Raw genomic sequence first — 22,598 nt, forward strand, 5'->3', positions numbered from 1 at the left:
CTGATGAGAAACTAGGCTCACACAAAGTCCCCTGATTCTAAGGAGGAAAATATGGAGGTCACATTGATATGAGTGCCCTAACCTATGTGACAATTAAATATTTTATTGGAAGCAAAGACAATGGAATTGTGGTTAGCTTGCCAGTCTCTTATGAATCATAGTATCCCTGGGACTGATCAAGACTGAAAACTGAACCTGGAGGAGTTTCTTGACTTAAGAAGCTGAATTCTAGAACCTCTGTAATGGTGAATTTGTGACGGTAATACTCTGATCACCTCTCTCTTTTTTTCCCTGCCATTCATTGGTTAATTTATTCTTTCAGTATTTGGTAAGTACCTATGATGTGCAGATTCTGTGCTAGACTTTCGAGATGCTGTCTAGAGGAGAGAAAGACCCATCAACCACTGGAGGCAACAGATTATGGGAAGCACTGGGTGGAAATCTGGAGTGTACGGTGCGTGTGGGAAAAGAATGAGGGAAGAGAGGCCAAGGAGGGGAGGTCAATTCTGTTGAGGAACAGAGAGGCTCAGGGAAACATCCACGAGGTGGTGACTCTAGCTGAATCCTGAAAGATAAGAGAATCCTTACAGATGAGATGGAGGAGGGTGGAAGGTGGATTCCAGGCAGAGTATATAGTGTGAATAAGCCTTAGAGGCGGGAAACTGACATCTGGAACTTCATGTTGGGTTAGAAGATGGGAATGAGGGCATAGGTTTGGAGAGATAAGCTAGGACAGGGCCTACTGTTGCATAACTACAGGGGGAGCAATCATAATGTATTCCATGGCAATGGCCCCCCAAGGTAGGGCCCTGGGAAGAACCAGATCACAGCACAGGGCCTTGTATGCCTTTCTTTGGAGTTTAAGACTTTGTTCAGAAAGCCATGGAGGACAAATGAATCATTTTAATCAAAGAACAGCATGATTTCAGATTTATATCTGAAAAACTTTACATAAGCAGCAGGGTAAAAGTTGCATTTGACAGAGACAGACTCTGGACATGGTGACCAATTATGTGACTACTGAAATTGTCAGGAAAGAATCTACATGGGCCTGATCCAAGGCAGAAATAGTGGGAATGGGGAGAAAGGGAGGGTAAGAAGAGATGTGTGGAGTGAGAATCTATAGGACTTGGTGAAAGGTGGTGCCCTGGGCAGGGATGGGTAACACCGCATCAGGGGAAAGACAGCGGAGTCTGAGGAGGCGATGGGACCTCCAGGTGGAATTATCCAAGGGGAAGCTGGCTATAGACTGGAGCTCAGAGGGATAGTGCTGCTTGCAGTGCCCATTCTATGCATATAGCAGAGTAGTAGTTAGAACCAGGGTAGAGAATTAGCCAGGAGTGTGTGGAGGCTAAAAGGGAAGAAGCAGCCAGGGACAGAAAATTGGGAAACACCTGCATTTTAGTGACAAGAAGAGTCCAAAGAGTCTGCCAACAAGACTGAGAAGGTACAGTTGGAGAGGTGGAAATTGAAAACCTAGAGAGACCGGAGTTTCAGCAGCCAGGTTTGAAGGAGGATGTGATCAATGGTGTCAAATGCTCTTTGGACCATCCCCATCACACAGAACAGGTCAGTTTCAGTTCCAGGAGGTTCTGTTGAAGAGAGCTCAAGCGCCTTGCCAGAAACAGAAACTCCAGTCCCATCAGACAGGAGACTGGCCATACCGTCCATCTCATTCCCTCCCAAGCCACGAGAGCACCCAGCAGAGACACTCACATGCGTCTTCTCTGCAAAGCTGCACATGCAACCTTCAAAGAAACCACAAAGCAGCTACTCATTTTTAAAGGAAAAACATATGAACTCCCCAGCATAAGGAAGGCATTAAGACAGGGTTGAGGAAGAGAAGGTCTCCCTCCACCTAATATTACTGTTCACGGAAATAATTGACTGAGCACATAAGTCACTGAGTACATAGTCAAAAATTAATAAATAATAGTTGTGTTTTTTTTTTTTAAAGCAAGAGCTGAAGTATTAACTCAGTTTCCCATCTCTCACCACCAGAAAACATGGGGCACAACATGTCTCTACCACACATGTGTGTTTTCTGGCTTAAAAATCCCTGGGAGTAGCTGGGGGTGGAAGGAAATGTGAAAAGCCCAGGATTCAGGTGAATGCAGCCATAGACTCTTACTGAGGGGTCTTCACTCCACGGCAGGACTAGTGGGGATCTGGGGCAAGAGACGCTCTGCGATTTTACTGCCATGAAATTGGCTCCAGATGGAAGTGAGAAAAGGTGTTTACTCCCTGCTGGTGCCAGACACACAGAGAACCAGAAGTGCTTACCATCTCAGGTTCATAATTCCCAGGGCTGGGCAGCAACCCCACTGAGGGTCTGGCCAGGGCTCATGGTGATGGGTGGACCAGGGCTGTCTGTTGCTTGGAAAAGGCTATTTTGAATGTAATGACTTTCAGATGACGACTATGGGTTTGGGGGAAGGCATTGTGGCTAGGGTCTAGAGAGGGAAGGGAAGGGAAGTAAAGAGGTGTTTCCCTACGAGACAATGGAACCGACACATGTCTTGTCAGTACCTTCTCCTGGTTTAATTTCCAGAGACCAGCTCTGCCCTGAAAGAGTGGGATCACAGCATTGTCTGCTGTGTTCCCAGATCTCCCCGATCACCCCAAACCCATGATTCACAAGTATGTAGCTTCCTGAGAGCACGTCTCCCCTTGGGTTGACATGTGGCCAGCTCGTGGGTGGAGGAGCTGGGCGGCTGAGGACCCAGACGGGATGCTAACTGACAGCTTTGTGGCCATTGCAGATGGGAGGGGTTAGTTTCACCCACTCAAACTGGGTGAGTTGTGTGGAACTGCTTCTCCCGCCTTCTCAGTGAGACTGGCGGAGACTGCAGGCTGAGGGAATGGGTGTTCTCTGGCTTATAGCGCCCCCTAGCACCGGCCAGAGGGATAGGGCTCTGTGAGCTCTCCAAGGAGCTACCACCTGCCTATCTGAATAGTGGGAAGGGGTTGGTTGGACCAATCAATTCCACTCATTCAACCAATACCTGCTGACTTCTTGGTTACCAACACTGTCTTCAAGGGGCTTCCTCTATCCAGGAAGGGAAACTGAGGGATAAACAATCACATTATTGTCAGCTAAGTGGTATGAAAGAAAGGAACACAGGGTGCTGGGGGATACACCTGCAGGTGATTGATGAACACTGGGGAGGGGAATGAGAGAAGGCTTTCTGGAGGAGGTGACATTTAAACTGCAACAGTAGTCCAATGAATTTTGAAAATAAGACATAGAGACAACAAAAGACATACTTGCTGACCTTTCAGTGCTTATGACCCAAGAAGTAAACAGACAGATAAACAAGTAATTTAAACAGGGCTCTATCAGAAACAAGAGCTTCAGTCTCGCCTAACACTTCACCATCACAATCTTTGTTTTCAGCCTGAGTCTTAGAGAACATAATAGGAACTCAATAAGTGTTGATTGAGAGATTGATGGATGTGCTTCAGTCTTGGGCACATTCGATTTGTCTCAAACCTGTTTAAATGGCAAGATCTATCTTCCCTTCCTTGTCCTTGAGAGTTTCCCATGGAATCTTAAGACTTTTTGAGCCAAGCGGGCTCTTGGAGACCATTAAATTATAGCTTTCATCCAATAACACAGATATTGAGGTCTGGACAGGTTAGGCGACTTGTCCACACACACAACTGTTCTTCTGCAGCAACATTTGGAACCAAACTCAGGTCTTTTGCTCCCCCCCTCACCCCAGCCTCCTTTTGTCCCCCAGAAATAATTCATGCACTTCTTTGTAGTAATGTTTGGAATGTTTTCAAAAAGTATTAAATACTAATTTAGAAAGGGAAAAAATAAACACACAAGAGATAAATCTGAGGAGAACAGAGCGGTATTTGTTCTGATTGGCTCAGAGGTGATTATTACCATGATGGAGAACTTTTTAGCTAGGGCAGGTGGCAGGCAGGACTGTCCATGTGTTACACACTGAACAAAGAGACTGAAACTCATCTGCAGATCTGAAATGCAGATTCAGGAGCACGAGTGGCTGGAGTTTTTATCACTAGGGTGCAAGCATTAGGTCATGCGCTGCAGCTGGGGAAACTGAGGTCCACGAGTGCGTGGGAGAAAGCCAGATAAGGAATCAGCAGCTGCAAAGCAATCCTGGCTCAGCCACTAGCTGACCGTGAATGGCAATTTTCTCACCTGTCTGAACCTTATCTTTCCCACCTATAAAATTAGGATGGGTAGTCTCTGAGGTCCTTTTAAAGGACCTCTAAATGTCTATGAGAGACTTCTCATAGATTCCAGCATCCTGTGACTTGATATGAAGGGGACATGAACTCACCTTCCCTAGAAAAGTTCCAGGAAAGGGGACACCAGGTCAGCCTGGGTTGGTTTGAGGGTAGCCCAGAGAGTTTTTAAAACCCTGCAGTTCTTCTAAGGTTTACAAATCTATCCTTGTTCCTAGCTGTCAAGAGAAAGTGGGAGAGCTGGTATAGTCCTTCTTACCAATGGCCGCAGGTCCACTCCATCTAGCTTATAAAATCGTCTTGAAAAAGTAAGTCTTATATATTTTAGGTCTAAGGACACCATGACATCCAGATTGAGGCCTGGGAGGTCTGCTTGCTGGAGAGGCTGACTCTGGCAGTTGGGCTCTCCTTCACAGGGATTCGTGGAACTTGTTCCTTCTCTTTCTCAGGATGAAGACCAAGCTGAATTCTCATGGGTGGGCAGAGGGGAGTCCCCTTGGGTTAGATATTAGGGAGAACTTCCCAAATGAAAGGGAAGCTAAACTCCAAAGGTACCTTGTGGACCAGCTTAGGATGGGGAGGGAGAGGAAATAAACCAAAAGGCAATTTCATTACCTTTCAGTTGGAAAAACAATCAGATTACTCTTGGTGCTTTTACGTAATTAAATAGTTGCCATAATCAAATGCTTCAGATGCTTTCTATAAGGAACATGCTGCTTGAAGTTCAGCAAAAGTTGCCTGTCTGATACTCCTGTTGTAGGCAAGCCTTCCTTTGGAGAAAATATTGGCATTTTGGACAAAATCCTAAAGTGAAAAGAAAAAAAAAAGAGAGAAGAGAGGGCCTTTATCACATAAGATGCTTAACCAAAGTGGACTTGGTCTGGAAAGGCTTATAAAACCTGCCACATGACTGGTACCATGCAAGGATAAGCAAAACTCTCAAATCCCACCGAGTATGTCCTCATTCAACCTGGATCCTTAGAGTGGCCTCTGGAGTGTCCATTGTTCCAGACTCTATCGGCTCTTGGCCATACCCACACCCAAGTCTCCTGGGACCCTATTTTGTATTCAGAGGGCTAAAAAAGCAGTGTGGCCAAATATCTCAGGTCTCAAAGTATTTCTAGTGTGGTTGGGGAAATGATACAATTATATTCCATGAAACAGTGAGCTAAGTGCTGAAGTAAACATTGAAAGAGGGAAAGATCTATCTGGGGCCAGGCTATAGTTAGAGTTAAGGTGGAAAGGGGCTTAAAAGTTGGGAAGGGTATAGGGCAGAAAAATGTGGAAACTTGATTCCTTCCTTATAGCTACGATTCTTAAGGAGGGGGATGGCAAAGGACTTTAAAAAACGTTCTTGGAAATACCATTTCAATGAAATTTTCTGCTACTGCCATCCCAGTGTCACTTCTCTGAGGTGTAAATAGAGTTTCTGAGAAAGAAATTGAGCTTGCATTTCTGAGGAGTATGTTGTTCCAAACTTTCTGCATTTCTATAGCCAAAACATTCAAGCCTCTTTCTAAAAGGAATGAGTTAGGAGAGAAAGGGAGAGACACAAGAATAGAAAGACAGAAGACTCCAGCTGCAAAAGGGCATCTGCACGGTGACAGCTAATTACTGCTTAAGTCCAGGGAAATAAAATCTTTCTTCCGGTGCAAATGAGTGAATGGAGTTTCTGGCTGCTTGCCAAGTCATGCCACCTTTCTATGCCAGTTTCCTCATCTGGGAAGTGTGAATAGTACTTTGTGTTTTTCCTATCGAAAAAATTTTTTGTGAGATATAATGAGGTGTGGCATGGAAACTATAAGGCAGAATCAAGATGTTACTTAATAATAAGGAGAGTCATAGTATTAGTTATTAGCAATTATCCATTATAGCTAGTAATCTAAGATCCTTCTCCAGAATCTGGTGTAAGTTGCCCCAGTTTTGGATCAATTCACCCCCAAATTCCTTGCTGAAGGATGAAGACTTGTCTGGCCTTGGTGGGGTTACCATTTCCTCTTGCCCTTTCTACTCATTGTTTTTCAAATAAGCTCAGGGCCTTTGTACTTGCATTCTTCCTGACTGGTGCTCTCTCCTCCCAGATTTCCATGTGATTTCCTCCTGCTCCTCCTCGCTCACCTTTCAGCTAGAATGTCACCTCTTTAGAGAGACCTTCTCTCACTATCCCATAGAAAGCAGTGACAGCCCCCTCCCCCACCCAGTGATTTCTAACCCATCACTAAGTTTTGTTTCTTCATGGTACTATCACCACATAGAATTACCCGATGTATTGGTGAATTCGCTGATGCATTGCCTGCAACTTTCATGGAAGCAAGGGCTTTGTTTTCTCAATCCAACATCTGAAACAGTGTTTGTTGAATGACTTCACAGTTTACTCTGGGTGAGCCCGCGGAAACAACAGTCCATTATAGTCAGCTCCGAAGAGCAGATGGCGTCCTCACATCCAGGACAGTCGGGGGTGGGTGTGTAGGTTGTCAGTTGGTCCTTTCCCCTCTGACTCCGCTCTTTCCAGAGAAGGTAGAGAGTTAGCCTTTTTCCCTAACCTTTCCACCAGGCGCAGTCAGGGTCTCCAGGACCAGGGCGGCCTGTGACCCGAGGACGGGCTGGTGCTGTGGTGGGTGGCAGTTGATTCTGGTTCGGGTCAGAAGAGCTCAGAGAGAAGGGTCGGTGTGTGGTCGGGGTACTGACGAGGAGGGGCACGCGGGCGCCGCTCCGGGGGCCACTCGGAAAGCGTAGGTCTGTGGCGCGTTCCGGTTCACGCACTCCGGTGCCCACAGCCGCATTATTCCCTATAAGGATCTGAACTGTCTGGGTCGGCCCCGCCCCGTCGGCCCGCGCCCCCGGCCCCGCCCCTTTCGGAGGGCCGATGAGGTAATGCGGCTCTGCCATTGGTCGCTGGGGGCGGGCCCCGAGTGCCCGAGAGGGGGTGCCCGGGGGACCCGCATTATATCACTCGGCCGCCCGGCAGCGGCGCAGAGCGGGCAGCAGGCGGGCGCTCAGACGGCTTCTCCTCCTTCTGCTCCTCCTGCTCCGCCCCAGCTCCCGCTCCTTCGCCCGGAGAGACCGCCGGCCCGCAGAGTCGTGCGCCAGCACCGAGGCATTCTCGCTGCGCCCCACCCCGTCCCGCTGGGCACTCCCAGGGCAGCGCGCCCGAGGCCAAAGTTGCCCCGCACGGCCGGGCAGGAGAGCTTGGGCTGCAGCGGCCCCTCCAGCGGCGCGCACGATAACTTTGGAGAGGCGAGCAGCAGCCTCAGCAGCGGCAGCAGCAATGACTCCCTGGCTCGGGCTAGTCGTGCTCCTGGGCAGCTGGAGCCTGGGGGACTGGGGCGCCGAGGCGTGCACATGCTCGCCCAGCCACCCCCAGGACGCCTTCTGCAACTCTGACATCGGTAAGCGCTCCGGGTGTCCCCGCCAGAGCCCCCGCGGTGCCCGCTCTTGCGCTGCCGCCCGGACTGGGGCGCAGCTCCGGGTGGCATGGCGAGCCCCGCTCCTTTTCTCTGCCTGGGCTTGGGGTGGGGTGGCGAAACTCAGTTTCTTCCGTCGGAGGATCTGGCATAGCTGAAGGGGCAGATGCCCTGCAGAGAAAACCCACAGTGGCTGAGTGAACCCCTTGCAGCCTTTGCTCTCCTTTTAGGGCGTGAGGTCCCTCTTGGTCCTTTTGACATCTGGGAAATTTCCCTTTTCACTATCACAAGAGGAAGGGCTGGGGGAGAAGGGTGGGAGAGGATTCCTAAAACTTGGAATGCCAACTAACCAAAGTACTGGGATGCTCAATAGTTTTAAAAAAGTTGCCAGCCATGTGCACAAAGTTGCAGGAGAATCTTGAAGTTTTCTGAGTTTGCACTTTCTCCTGCACCCATGGAGTTCATTCTTTTCATTGAGACCCAACCCAGCCTCCCACTTCCCAGGCAAGGGCTAGGCGAGTTTCTTGGACTGCCTAGTTTGAGTGGATTTAAGGGGGAAAATGAGAAGAAAGCTGTGGGGTTGACCCTTTCCCGGAGGAACTGTATTTGAGAGTGTTGATAGCAAGCAGGAGGTGGCGTGTGTGAGGGATCACTTATCACATAGCTGTGAGAATTCACAGGAAGGCTATTTTTTTCCCTTGAATGTGTGTGGGGAGGGGGAGAATGAGCAGTGGAAAACAGATTTGTCACCAAAAGAACAAAGATGCCAAGGGTCACATCATGGTGACAATTCCAAACTGGACTTAGTGTCTTGATTAGAGACTCAGTAAGAGGTAGAACCAGTTTTTATCCAGGGCCTTGCAAGTACCCTGGGAGAACTTGTTTGGGAGTGTTCGGGACACTTGTGTTTGGATGGCCAGAGGTGGAGAAGCAGCTGGAAAACATCTCTTCTCTCCTTTCCAGCTCATAAAGCATGCAAGTCCAGTGGCCCCTGCTCTCTCTCTCTCTCTCTCTCTCTCTCTCTCTCTGTGTGTGTGTGTGTGTATGTATGTGTACTCTGGCTGAGGTGGGGTGGGGCACAGTCTAGCTGCCCTCTGCCTGTGTCGATTCAGAGGTGAAGAATGGAGCGTGTGTGTTTTAAGTCATAAAGAAGAAGGAAAATTTTCCACTGGGTCCTGGGTGAGGGCCTCCACAAGTGTGCTGCAGGGGAGGAGGGGGAGGAGACAGGAGCCTGGCAGGGGAGGCAGCTGAAGTTGGGAGGGGCGCTGCTGGTGGGCTCTGCTGAACCTAAGAGAAGTCAGGGAGGTGGCTGTGGTGACCAGAAGGTCAGTCCAGTTGGCAGGCGTGGGTGTTTATGTGACCTGGGGTCACCCTTGTTAGAGGTTTCCTGGGGCCCGTGCTGTGTACCCGTCCCTTTCCCTGGGGGAATCCGGCTGGCCCCTCGGTTTGTGGATTGCCTGAAGGATTCTTTTGGGCTGCCTGACGCCTAGAAAGTTTTCTTCCTTCTCTGACTGCTTCTACCCAAAATCCACTTGGCCTGTCCCTCCTCACCCCATTGGTGGCATTCCCACCTGAGTAGTGTTGGTCACTGCTGCGGCTGCTGGTGGGCTCTGGTTTTGCTCAGTGAGGAGGCCAGGAGGCTGACAGGTGGAGTCAGGGCACCCTCTTGGGCTGGACAATGGCTTGGGAGTGTTCGCTCGGATTTTTTTGGCGTGTGGGGAGAGGGAGATCTTATGACTCCCCCTTGCCTTTGGCTTTTGGATTTTCACCCTGGAAGCTCACCAGAGAACAGTGGAAACAGCAGCAAGGAGACTCTGCTTTTAATGGTGGCACTGATTGACTCTTAGGTTTCCTGCCGTGGGTCTGGGTTGATGCAGAAAGTTTCTTGTAATTTCTCTGGATTTATTCAACAAATTTCCACCCTTGATAAACTGCCCAGAGAAAAGCTAAGTTACCAGGAAGTACCTGAAGACCAGAACATTGTGGCAGTGAAAATAAAAAGGAAACAAAAAAATTTTCAATACACTGGCACCAATCCAAAACTGCTCTGCCTGGGTTTGGTGCACTGCACTAGTGGTAGGGATGAGATAATGCTTTTAAAAATGGGAGGTGTGGATGTGGGCTGCTTGCTTGTTGACCTCCGCTGCCTTACAGTACCCCGCTGGTGTCCAGTAGGTGGCTCCCAGTTTTCCTTGCTGATAGAGCCTTTCTGGTTTCCAGTCTAGGTTGAAGCTCTGCCTGTCCTCTCCCTGAAGGAAATGTGTAGGGGCTCCCCATTCTCCTTGACCCTTATGACCCCACCAATCCACACTGTAGCCCATTAAAGATGCTCAAGCCAGACCACCAGCTTCCTCCTCTAGAACCTTCCTGGCTGTTTTCTCTTTGTGGCCGAGTGCCATGTTGCTGGGCAAAGGGCACTGTATGCCTGACTTGGCCCTGTCTAAAGAACCCCATGGCTTCCCTCTCCTTTCTCCTCACCCACAGGTGTCTCTTTTTGCCTTTCTCCCCCCAAACCCTGGGGATTGGCACTGCTTTCTGGGTGGGGAGGAGTTAAAAGGTGTTTCTATGGCAACTCCAGGCCCTGCACCCTAGTGAAGTGTTTAGGAGAAGAATAAACTACATGCCGGCTTATAAAACATACTGTGGGGGAAAGAAAAGGACTTGGCAGCAGCCAGGATGTCTGTGGCCCCCTCCCCACCAGTCAGTGCCCCTGAAACTCCTGACAAGACCTTGACTCTGGAGGAGGGAAGGGAGGGGGCTGCGAATGAAGGAGGCAGCCTTGGCTGGGTAGATCCTGCTCCAGCAGCTCTGTCCAGCTCAGGAAGGGGTAGGCAGTGCCAAGAACCTTCTGAAAATTGGGGTGTGTGTGTGTGTGTGTGTGGTTTCTGCAGGAGGCAGGCAGCAGAGAGAGAGAATTTTGCTTCAGAATGCCAAGCCCTTCTCTCCAGCCTCCTTTGCATAGAGGAATGGGGCTGTGCCATGGAGTGCTGGGGGCCTGCCTCCTGAGCCTGTTGGGAATTCAAGAGTGGGGCTCAGCTTGGGGGCCCGCTGCCAGCCCTGGAGGACAGTCTCTGGATATCTCCGAATTGTTTTGACAGGGACCAGTGCCAGCAGATTCTTTCAGTATCAGATCTGAGGTTGTGGTTTTAGCAAAGAAGCCATTTTCAAAGAAGCCAGACCCATTCCCACACACACACACATACACACACACACAATTACACTCCACACCGGGCTTTGTGACCAAAGGAAAATAAAAAGGATCAGACTTCAGAGAGGAGCCAGCCATTTGGAGAGGGGACCCAGGCTGTCTGAATCTTGAGAACTCTGGAAAGAGGAGAGCTGCTCTACACAGAGGGAAGGGACATCTCTCAGACTCCTACTGGGCACAAGCACTTCACAGATCCCATGTCCTTCATCCACCCAGCAACCTTAAGAGTAGGTATCACACCCATTTTTTCAGATGGAAAACATCAAGTCTAGGAAAGGTTGTACTTCCCCGAGGTCATCCAGCTACCAAATGCTAAGGTGAATTCATTCTTAGTTATGCAATTCTTCAAAACCTTTTCAACTTTCATTTACCCTTGATATTCTAAGGCAAATGACCCTTCCTCGGACTGAAAGGTAACAGAGCGTTAACATTCAGAGAATGTTTTACTTATTGATTAGGGAAAGTTTTCGTTAAAAATATGAAGAGAGCCAAAATGATCTGAGGTTTTAAGTAAATATCATCTTATGGGAGGGAGAAATAATAATAATAATAATTATTATTATTAGTTTAGGGTATAAAGAGAGAAAAATAAAGGAAAATTTTAATGTTCTTTGGCTATTAGAGCTGAAAGAGACCCTCAAAACCACCAAGACAAAGTAAAATAATGACTCAGTGTATCGCACTGAAACCCAGGGAGAAGTAAAGCTAATGGAGACAAGACATCTTGGATTTCAAGACTCTTCCCCTTCTAGATGGGGATGAGTTGGGGCTGCCCAGGGCAAGATGCCCAGTCTACGTAGATGGCTGGTGTGGTGGCAGGAAGATCAGAGACGGGGTCCCGGCTGGCTGGAGAAGGTGCCTCTCCCACAGTTCTGTGTCCTTTTCACAATCCCTGGATAGATAAGGCTAGAAAAGTGGCCACAGAAGTGGCTTGGGTGGAGGGACTTTTGTTTGTTTTGCAGGAACAGCAGGAACCATTCAGCTCCACTGCTGAATGGCACATTCCAACAGGTTCATTAATTGAAAACAAAAACAACAACACAATTCTCCATTGCATTTGGCTTTTACCATTCCAGCCAGTATGGACAAGGAGGCCCCTTCTTCTAGCTTTTGTCATCATCAACTCCTGGGTGGCCTTGAGAGGCAGCGTGGGGTGGTGGAAAGGCTGTGGGGTGGGCAGAGCTGGGCTTAAATCCTTCCTCTGGGGCCTGTTGGCGATGTGCACTTAGGCACGTTATTGGATGTCTTTAAGCTTTGGTTTCCTCATTTATAAAAGGGTAGTAATAATTTGCAATATCTTGGCCCTTTAAAGTTTTCTCCATATTTTAAAAATCACAAGTATTCTATGAATACATTCTGCATCCATGTGTGTATGTAACTGTGTGTACATGTGTATCCATCAATCATCTATCATCTATCTATCTATCATCTATCTATCTATCTATCTATCTATCTATCTATCTATCTATCTATCTAAAATTAGATAGGGCTATCGTCCTTTTTGACCACTTCCTCTAATTCTAGCTTCTTCTTCAGGTCTTTTCCTCCCTGTGCATTTACATACATAGGTACCAAGGGAAATTTATAGTAGTTTTTCCCTTAGACACATGAATGATAGAATACCATAAATAGTGGAATACCACATGCTTCTGTAACTGAACAATGTGTATTAGGGCTTGTTTTCAGTCAGTTCACATATATATTCACTTCATTCTACGTATAGTATTCCATGGGATTATAGTTTTAAAAAGCTAACAGGTATAGAGTGGTTATTCTGTGCCGGGCACCATTCTAAATAGTTAACGTGCATTAACTCATTTAATTCTCTCAATAGTCCTATGAGGCAAGCATGCTACTGTCATTCTCACTTTACAGATGAGGAAAATGAGGCTTAGAAGAATTAGATAACTAGTTCAAGATTACAGCAGAGCCTGTATTTAAACCCCACTGGGCTGGTTCTAAAATATAATCAACTGATATGCTAGATGTTAATTGCCTTATACTATATAATATTATATATTACTCTATACTATTATAGTACTATAATATGTATCCCTGTAAGTATAGAATGTATTTATTTAGCCATTTCCCTATTGATAGGTGTCTAGGTTTCTAATAGCTCTTCCTATTTACAAAGAGCACAGCAATAAATAGTTGTCTGTTTCTCTTGTTAACGTGTGCAAATATTTCTTCATAGCAAATATACAGCTGGAATTCCTGGACATGAGTAGGTGTATTTTTCATTTTAACAGCACCTGTCAGTTTGCCCTCCAGAGTGGCTCTGTTCACATAGTTCTTTTCGGATGCAACGTGAAGGAAACAGAGGGACTATTACAGCCCAGTGCTGGAGGGATGTCCATGCCTCTCTCAAATGGGAAAACAGTTTATAATTTTTATTGATTTTCTGAGGTTTTTTCTTGTTGCTCACCCTTTTTGTACCTCTGAAAGGGAGCAAAATTAGGGCCACTTAGATTAAGTTGATGGGAGTATTTTTATAGGGAGAGAGAGGCTTAAAGTGCCTGGAAAGCCATGGCTCTTGACTTGATGCAGTCTGGGAGTCATTCAGCTGAAGATGGATTTATTTTTTTGCTTTCATAATAAGCAAGGGGACTTTCATTACCTTAAGTTACTTGACTTTGGGGTTTGCCATGACCTCATGTTTAGGCACATGTGGCTGTATACTGAAGACATCTGCACAGGGTTTTATTTGCTGACTCAAAGATGTCCCCTCATTGACTGGCCCTGCCCAGACTGATGATGACAGTGAGGGGACTCATCCTTTTGTTTCCCTACTGCCCTTGCTGTTGCATTTGGATGGTGCTTGGATGGGAATGGTGGGAGGCCATGGGGAATGGAGATGGACCATGGAGAGGAAAGTGTGGTGGGTTCTAGCCAAGAAAGATGCTGGGGTCATTATGGGAGCTAAAAGGGCTGGTTTAAGAGAGAATTTCACTGTCTGGATTAAAAGCCTTCATTGAACTCTTGGGATGAAGTGTCATAAAATGGCTCTAATGAGCACCAGTCTGACCGCTGCCTCCTCCTCCATCATCCTCTCATCACTATCCCTTCCAGCTCCTGCTGTTCAGATTCTCTGGGTCTTGGCCCATGCTGTCCCCTAGGTTTTGAACACCCTCATCAACTTCCCATTCTTCAGGTCTCATTTCCCTGCCCACCTCCCTGGCATTGGTGTAGAATAGTCACACCTTGCCCGAAGTTCGAACGTTGCAAAAACAAAACACTATCTTTACTAAAAACCCAATTCTCCAAAGCTGCATGGGAAATTCCCAGAGGGGGTCATTTTTGGGTGGGGAGAGACCTAAGAGCTGTATTCCACCCAGAGGGACGCATCTAACCCCTCTGAGAGGGGAAGCACCTGTTCTGCTGTCTGTATTACTTGGTCAGTCCAGTCCCATCTTTGGGCCATAATACACCATTCATATTCCCAGAGAAAAAAGCTTGGAGATTTCTAAATGCCACTCCAGCAGGGGGTCACCAAAAATCATAACTACCTTTCCCTGAGGTGTATTTACTGTGCTCCAAGCACTGTACCAAAATCTTTGCTTGCCTATCTGTCACCCTGTGAGGTAGACATGACCCATCCTAGCTGCCTGGTGAGTGATCTGAGGCTAGAGGGGTGAAATTGCTTGTCCAAGACCCACCTCTAAGAAACAGAATCTACACTTGCTTTGTCTATCCAAAAGTTGTTTTCCAAATCAGAACAGACCAAGGGCTAGGACTCTTTAGCCACGGAAGATGCTACCCATTTTGCAACTTCTTCCACATTGGTTTTTTGACTCCCTACTGCCAGGGTTCCCCTCAGTATGCTTCTCTTTGATTTTCTTACATAGCCAGCCTCTCCAGCTCCGGCCTCCCCTGTCGACCCCAATTTTATTGCCGTGTGGTTCCAACGAAACCAAGCCTTGAACCCTATTTCTAATCCTTATTGTGGTGCTCCTTCCCCTGAACCAGCCTTTTCAATGCTGAGGACTATTTTTTTTTTTTTTATCAGTTTTCTCTCAATGTTGGGAAAAACCACCCACCACATTTTGTGTGTCAATGATTCTTCCATGAAAACCAGTTAAAATATATTAATAATGGCTGATAATAGCCATTTTTTTTTCTGACATGATCAGCTAATACACAAACTAATTGCAGTCAAAAGCAATGAAACTTGATGTCTTCTTAAGTCTGAGAAACTTTCTCATGGGTTATTGGATGGTTTATTGTACGATCTGGGTTGGCTTGCTGAAGTGCTAAAGATAGTGAGCTATGCTAGACCCAGGGTAGATCACTGTTCTTCACTCCTCTGAGAGTTGTTCTTTTNTCTCATGGGTTATTGGATGGTTTATTGTACGATCTGGGTTGGCTTGCTGAAGTGCTAAAGATAGTGAGCTATGCTAGACCCAGGGTAGATCACTGTTCTTCACTCCTCTGAGAGTTGTTCTTTACTTTTTTTTTTTTTAAAGATTTTATTTATTTATTTCACAGAGATAGAGACAGCCAGCGAGAGAGGGAACACAAGCAGGGGGAGTGGGAGAGGAAGAAGCAGGCTCACAGCGGAGGAGCCTGATGTGGGGCTCGATCCCAGAATGCTGGGATCACGCCCTGAGCCGAAGGCAGACACTTAACCGCTGTGCCACCCAGGCGCCCCTGTTCTTTACTTTTATACCAGTTTACCATCCCTTCTCCATGTGTGCAGGCCCACACATTTACAACTCTTGCATCTTTCTGTTTACCCACAGTGCTAAGAACGGGCTGGTAGAGCTAGCAGGTAACGAATATGTCCTGGTTAAGTTGCATACCCTTCCAGAGGAGGTGCCATGGGTTTGGGTGTTTGTTTTCCTGTGTTAATCTCTGACAGGCTGGAGTAGCCAAGTATGCATTGATTCTAGCTAAAGGGACTCACTAAATAGAGTTTGACAGGAGGTCACAAGGTGTCCATCCCAGCCGCAGTGGAACTAAGAGAAGTTTTCGCTCAGTTGCTAAAAAATTAGTGTCTAGAGAAGGGGAGGGGGCCTAGAGAAAATGTCCTGATTCATTTATAGGCATTTGTGAGCCTGGGATGGTTTGGCTGCCACAGAAGGAATGATCCATGCTGCCCAACACCCAGTTTTGATTTATGTTCATGTAAACCGTACCACCTAACAGTGGCATTCATGGCACAGAGAGGAGAGATGCTAAGTATCCCCAGGCCTATGGCCACCCGGTGGTTTGTGGGGGTGGGGAAAGGAAGGAAAGCTGTGAGATTTGGCCTCAGAGAGCCCAAGGTAAAGTTCAGCCAGTGGAAAAACAGAGCCCCAGAATAACAGGGGGTGGATGGAGGGAGGAAGTGGAAGTCCTGAGCAGATCAGAGCCATTCTAGAACCAGAGACCTTAAATATCACATGGCAATTATTCCCTCACCTCCTCTCATCTTTGATCCCTCTCAGAATGAGGGCACCAAGCATCTGAGAGCCAAGTTGCCTGTAGAGAAGGACTGTTGCATTGAGAAATTCAGGGCTCCTGCAATCCCCCAGATCAAAGCATGGGAAGGTGAACCTTGCAACCTGGTCAGAGCTCGTGAGGACAGGGTTTCATGTCTTAAAAGAGCACCAGTGTTTGGCTGAAGTGCTTGTGATTCATGAGTTAGGAGGGATTTCTTTTTGACCTGGACTTGATCATCATGAATAGACTCATAGTCTTTGAGATTTGGAAACATAGTAGCTCTTATGAGTTCTGCTGTTCATGAGCTTGGGTAAGTTCTCTGGCCTCAATTTGCTCATCTGCAAAATGAGGGGGAATGATAGTACCACACTGAGTTGGTGAGTAAGTGAAATAGCTCAAGGAAAATGTTTAGCACAGAGTCTACCACATACTAAAAGCTTAAGAAATAATAGCTTTCAGTTGTGGTGTTACATTATATGGCAGAATGCTTATTCTCACTTTTTTTTTGGTTAGGAAAATGGGGCTCTGAGAGATGCGATGTCTTCCAGGGCCACATACAGAAGGCTGAGTTTCAAAATTATGGTTGTTTGACCCCTCTCCCTCAGTCTAATGCTTTCCCACTAACCACACTGCCTCCCACAAAACTGTGAAACCAATAACCAAGTTCCCTAATTTAGAGTCTTAGGTCCACTTGATCTTATTCGATGATCACAACATCCCACCGAGGAAAGCAGGATGGGGAGAGTCATTGTTCCCATGAAACAGATGTGGGTAGTGAGAAGTATGATTCCAGAGCTCGGTCCCACAGCCCACACATGGAATTGGGAAGCCAAGTCCTCCTATACTTCTAGACTCTGACAGGCGCAGGTAGAAGATGCTGGGGTAGCCATTGGGAGGGCCTGGGAAAAGGATCAGTGACACTGAACTTGGAAGTCAAGTCCATATCCCCTGTCCCTATCTACCCCCGTCTATCCGGGGTTGTGAGATGTGCAGCGTACTGGACTGAGCACCAGGCTGGAGTTAGGACACCTGAGTTCTAGATCTTAGTCACCACCTGACTTTGGAAATACCTTGCTGATGTTAACTTCTCCGGATTTCAGGCTTTTATCTGTAAAATAGCAGGACTGGCTCTATGTGGTGTGTATGCGCCTTTTTCACATATACTTCTGGTAACAGCATTTTCTTGAATGCTTACTGTGTGTCAAGTTCTCTTCAAAGGTGCTCTCTAGTCTAGCAGAATAATTGAGCACCTAAATCTATCAACGACACCTTTTAGGAGGTAACTTCGTTAGAAATTTGGTCTATTAAGATAAGAGCCAGGATCTCTGTGGTTGTAAAAGCGGATGAGCGCTTCAACTGAACAAAACCACTAATGAGCTGACATACTTTATCAGATGACATATTTGACCACCAAACTTCCTGTTGTAGAAGAGCTGATTTGCCAAAAAGATAGCAACCCTGCAGACCTAGTTGATGGCTAGAATTTAAAGTCAAGGTCACTTTGGTGTCTGTCACTGATGCCTGGAGAGCTTGGTAAAAATTCTTCTGATCCCCATTAATTCCACCACTGAAGCTGATGGTTAAGAGGTGTGATTTAGACTCATTATTCATCAAAACAAGGTCTTCCTGATCCATTGTCTATCTGAGCAGTCCCTTGCTCCAGGAAATGTGGCTAATGGCTTGGCTCAAACCTATGAGAAGACCTCTCTTGTGAAAGCCTGGCTCAGAAGAAAACCTGTGATTAAATGTGTGTGATCTGATGGAACCTGGCTCACATGAATGAAGAGGGAGTTTAGAAGACACAGAGCAAACATGTGCCCTGTTGGGCAATCACAGTCCACTCCCCTCCCCAACAATAGGACAGAAACCCCCAAGTTCCCGTGACTGTAGCTTCTTGAAACAAATGTTTACCAGAAGGACGGCGAGATGCAAGAGAATCCCAAAATTCATATCGTGCTCAGGGTACATTTCTGAGCAAATGAATACAATGCAAAGAGGCTGCACTTGAAACAGGCAAGTGTAGGTGTGAGTTCCAGTTTGTTCTTTGATTGATTCTCTCTTGGCCTGAGTTTTCTTACCTCTCATTTAGGTCAGATCACAAACCCTAATGCCTAAAGAGGTCATCACAGAAGCTGGATGCTTGCCTATGAAACATATGGAAACATTACTCGTTTCTACCGAAGAAATATATATGCAGTTACCTAGTCTTTTGTTTTCCCACTGTGGAGGGATAAATGTGTACTAAAAATATTTCTTTATTCTAAGACAAACAACAAAACAAGGGGCACATGTGATATTAAGCAGCAGCTCATCTTTGACCTTGGAGTGGGGAGGTAACAGAACATGGTAGCAACTGTGTGAGCTGAAGCACCCATATGCCTTCTCTAGGGAACGGCGAGGACTCAGCTCCAGCCTCTCAGAATGGGAGCCTAGTAGTATTACCAGATTTCCAGTCTCTTAGGAGAAGCTAGGTATCCAAAATTTTAATATGAAATGTTGGCACAATTAAAGAGAAACACACGTGTGTGGGGGCCAGACAAAACATGTCCTTGGGCCAGATTCAGCCCTGTGACTTACCAGTTTTGTGTCCCTGAGCCTAGATGGTCTGAACTTCCTCAAGCTGTAGGATCTCTAGCTGAGTAAGATCAACTGCTTTTTCAGGCAAAATGAGGTACCTTGTTCTCCGTTTTACCAGAGAATACTGCTTATATGTTTGTTATCACACTCTCCATAGTTCCTGAGGAGGTTCAGAGCAAGGTTCTGGAGATAGACTGCCTGCCTTGTTCAAACCTTGGCTCCATCAACAGCTAGCTATATATCCTGGGCAAGTCAATCTTTCTCAGCCTCATTTTTCTTATCTGTAAAATAGACTACACCATAACAGTCCTCTTAATCTCACAGGGGTGTGGGAGAATACATTGAGATAATAATGGAAGTCCCAGGCTTGGCCCACTGCCTGGCATGTAGTGAGGGTTTGATTAATGTCAGCCATCATATTATTACTACTTGGTGCCTCTCCCTAGATGGTGAGCCAGCTGGAGTATGGAGTCACATCTTACCAGCTCATTGCCTAATGCATAGTAGGCATGAGATAAAAGTATCTTGAATGAAGGAGGACCCTTGAGAAAGATACCATTGCAGCCTTCCCAGGCAATACTGCATTAGCTCTGTGTGTGTCACACACACACACACACACACACACACACACACACAGACACACACACAGAGGGAGAGAGAGAGGGAGAGAGAGACAAAAGAAATCAGTTTTCACATGTTCAGCACGGACCAGCTCCATAAGAAAAAGCTGTCTTAAGCTGCTAGGCTAGCATGCTACATGGTGGCAATTATCTTGGAAAATGAAACCAAAGCCATTGGCCATCCTTTTCCAACAGAGAAGACAAGAACTGGCTGGGGCAACCAGAGTGCAGATGTTAAAGCTCAGGTGCTCACGAGTGTGCTAACATCACGGGATGCTTTGGTGGCTTGACTGATTTTTATTTCAGGGCCCCTTTAAGCCAGAGTAGATTCCCGGAGGCTCTTAAAATTTAATGCCCCACCTGGATAGTCAACATCTGTGTTTTATTTTGTTTAAAAAAGTTAACCCCAAATAGTTCAAATTCCTTCTCTATGCCTTGGAGAAGAGTTTCTTATCGGGAGACTCACAAGCAGGGAGACAGAAAGGCCAAGGTTATACCAGCATGGACGAAGAGAAATAATATAGAGAGCCGCAAACACAGGCCATGTATGTAATTTTAAATTTGCTCACAGCTGCATTAGAAAAAGGAAAAAATAATTGGTGAAATGAATTTTAATACTATCTTAACTCAAGATTATCCAAAATATCATTTCAACATATAGTCAATTCCAAAATGATTAGTAAAGTTTTAAAATCTTTACACTTTTGAAATTCAGTATGTATTTTACACTCATAGCCCATCTAAGTTTGGACAAGGTGCATTTCAAATGCTTAACAGCCACCTGTGGTTAACAGCCACCACATGAATAAGATGGTGCGGATCAAGAGAATGTGTGCAAACACAAGGCATCTTTTTTTCTCCTTTCAGTTGTTTAATGAGCTGTGCACAGAAATCTAGGGAAACTGGAGGTGCACTGGGCCAATCAAGGCTCTGAGATTCCTGACTCAGCTTTGTGGCAAGTGACTTTCAGGCCATGTGGGTCCCAGTGCAGGAAACCCCTGTGCTCTGATACTATATGTGCCATGTGACCTAGTGCTCTCACTTGACAGATGAGGAAACTGAGATCCAGAGAGGTGGAGTAGTTTGGCCTAAGAGACAGAGATGGAAAGAGAATAAAAATATTATTTGATAACATCTAACATTTATGGAGTTATTTTTATGTTATGTGACCTTTCCATGCATTATCTCCTTAAACTCTCATAACTCCCCGATTAGAAGGCTCTCTGATCTCTATTTTGCTGATGAAGAAACCTGGCCTCAGAGGAATGAAATACTAAAGCAGCTAATATTTATTGACAGCGATTCTAAGAACTTCATATGCATATACATTAACTCTACTATTTTCTGTAAACCTACACATTAGGAATTATTATCATTATTGGCACCATCATTCCACTTTACAGATGGGGAAAAGAGGCTGAAAAAGGCTACGTCGCTTGCCTAAAATGCAGCTAGTACGTGATGGAGCCAGGCTTTGAGCCCAGGCTGCTAGACTCGAGTCCATCACAAAGTATGCCCAAAGTCAGCCAGCCATGCAATGGCAAAGGTGGTATTAGAGCTGGTACATCTGTTCCCTGGTCCAGGGTCTTCCTTCACCAACCTGCTTTGCTGCCTGCATCATACTCCTCCTGACTTCTAGCACTTTCTACCTCACTGTGCTGCCAATAAGAACCAGATCAGGCTGTGGACTCCAGTACTAATTGAAGGGTCCAGGCAAAGCAGGCACATCTCTGGTTTGGCTGATTCCCAGGCTGCCTGAGCCCCTGAAGGCCAAATTCCTGGCCCAGTGCAAAAGGGTGAGAAGAACACTTGTCCAATTCTGCCTTCCCAGTTGGGCGAGGTCGGTGTACCAGGTTGGAAAATGGTGAGTCTAATTGCAGGGGGGAGAGCCTGCGAGGATTAGCACTCTTTAAATAGACACCAGAAAACTAAGAATAGCCTTGCTGCCTGGAAATTGATGGGTATTCCTGACCACAGGCCATCCCACTTAGTAGGTGCTCAATAAATGCGGGTAAACTACAGGAATAAACAAATACTGAAAATGGGTCACTAGGGGGCCCTCAGCCAGTGAGACTGTGCTCTATATAAAAAGAACTTCAGACTTAGGTTATTTGGGTCTCCCTGCAGGTCTGGAGGCCTGTGTTACTTTTACTTGTCTACTTTTGCTGTCTTGAGGTCAATGTCTTTTATTTTGGGGCCAGGTGAACAACAGGTAATTAGAATGTCAGAGAAAGACAAATTTGGTTTGCTTGTTGCCTGCTATTCTACCGGGCTAGAAAGATGGGAATTACTTCCTTTTGTTCTATTATCATGACTTTGGTGTTCTCTACAACACTTTGCAGATTCTAGTTCCTTGGAGCCTTAAGATAGGAACCTCCAAATCTGTCTTGAGACTTTTATCCATTCTCCAATACCGAGTTCCTGGGTCCTTCCTGAAGGCTACCTCGTTGTCTGGCTCAGAAGAATCGAGGTTGCCTTCCTGGCAGAAATTTAGCACTGCCACCTCTTGTAATTTATCAGGTGAGTTGTGAGGATAGGGGCAAGGAAAATTTCCACGTACTGCGGGAAAGCCTAAAGCAGTGTTTCTTAGGATATGATCTTCCGAACACCAGTCCTAAGAAATGTTCCTTCAGCCAACACGTTTAGGAAAACTGTTTATTGTATTACCCTCTTGGAGATGCACAATGACCATCAGCACAGTAAAGGCTCTGAGAAGTCCTGCTGTGTGTTAACCTATTTAGTTCTGTTTAATCCAGTGTTTCCTTGATCAAACCACCAATTTTTCCCAGAAATGTCTCTAAGCCCCACTGGTGAGATGCTGCCCATGTGAAGATTCTGAAAACTACTTTTGCCCACTTGCCTGTACTGTGATTGCTGAGAAGGGAAGGAAAGAGTAAGAGATACTATCTGCACTGCAGAGGGAAGTTGCTCATCTGGGGCTGCCAAACAGAATGGCTGCATCAGTGAGTGGGCACTTTATGGGGCTGGAACAAAAAGGAGGAAGGGAGGTGTGACCTTCAAGGCCAAGCACTGGCCAGATTTTATGATCCAGCCTCTGTCCATGACTTGTGTTACAATCTTACTTGGCTCCCACAGTTCTGGGCACACATCAGATTTTTAAAATCCTGGTATCCTGGGGCACCT

General features: G+C 46.4%; 2 protein-coding genes across 5 annotated transcripts in view; one reads left to right on the forward strand and one right to left on the reverse strand.

Annotated features, from left to right (window-relative positions):
- Nucleotides 1-22,598, reverse strand: part of SYN3 (synapsin III) — a 481,477-nt gene that overhangs the window by 265,713 nt on the left and 193,166 nt on the right. The gene's annotated exons all lie outside the window — the stretch shown is intronic.
- Nucleotides 7,170-22,598, forward strand: part of TIMP3 (TIMP metallopeptidase inhibitor 3) — a 58,035-nt gene continuing 42,606 nt past the window's right edge. The window contains exon 1 of the mRNA XM_002921527.4: nucleotides 7,170-7,610. Within this exon, the coding sequence (XP_002921573.1) occupies nucleotides 7,490-7,610 (121 nt within the window). The 5' untranslated portion in view covers nucleotides 7,170-7,489. The remainder of the gene's footprint in view (nucleotides 7,611-22,598) is intronic.

Source organism: Ailuropoda melanoleuca, chromosome 15 (assembly GCF_002007445.2).
Source record: "Ailuropoda melanoleuca isolate Jingjing chromosome 15, ASM200744v2, whole genome shotgun sequence".
Lineage (NCBI taxonomy): Eukaryota > Metazoa > Chordata > Mammalia > Carnivora > Ursidae > Ailuropoda > Ailuropoda melanoleuca.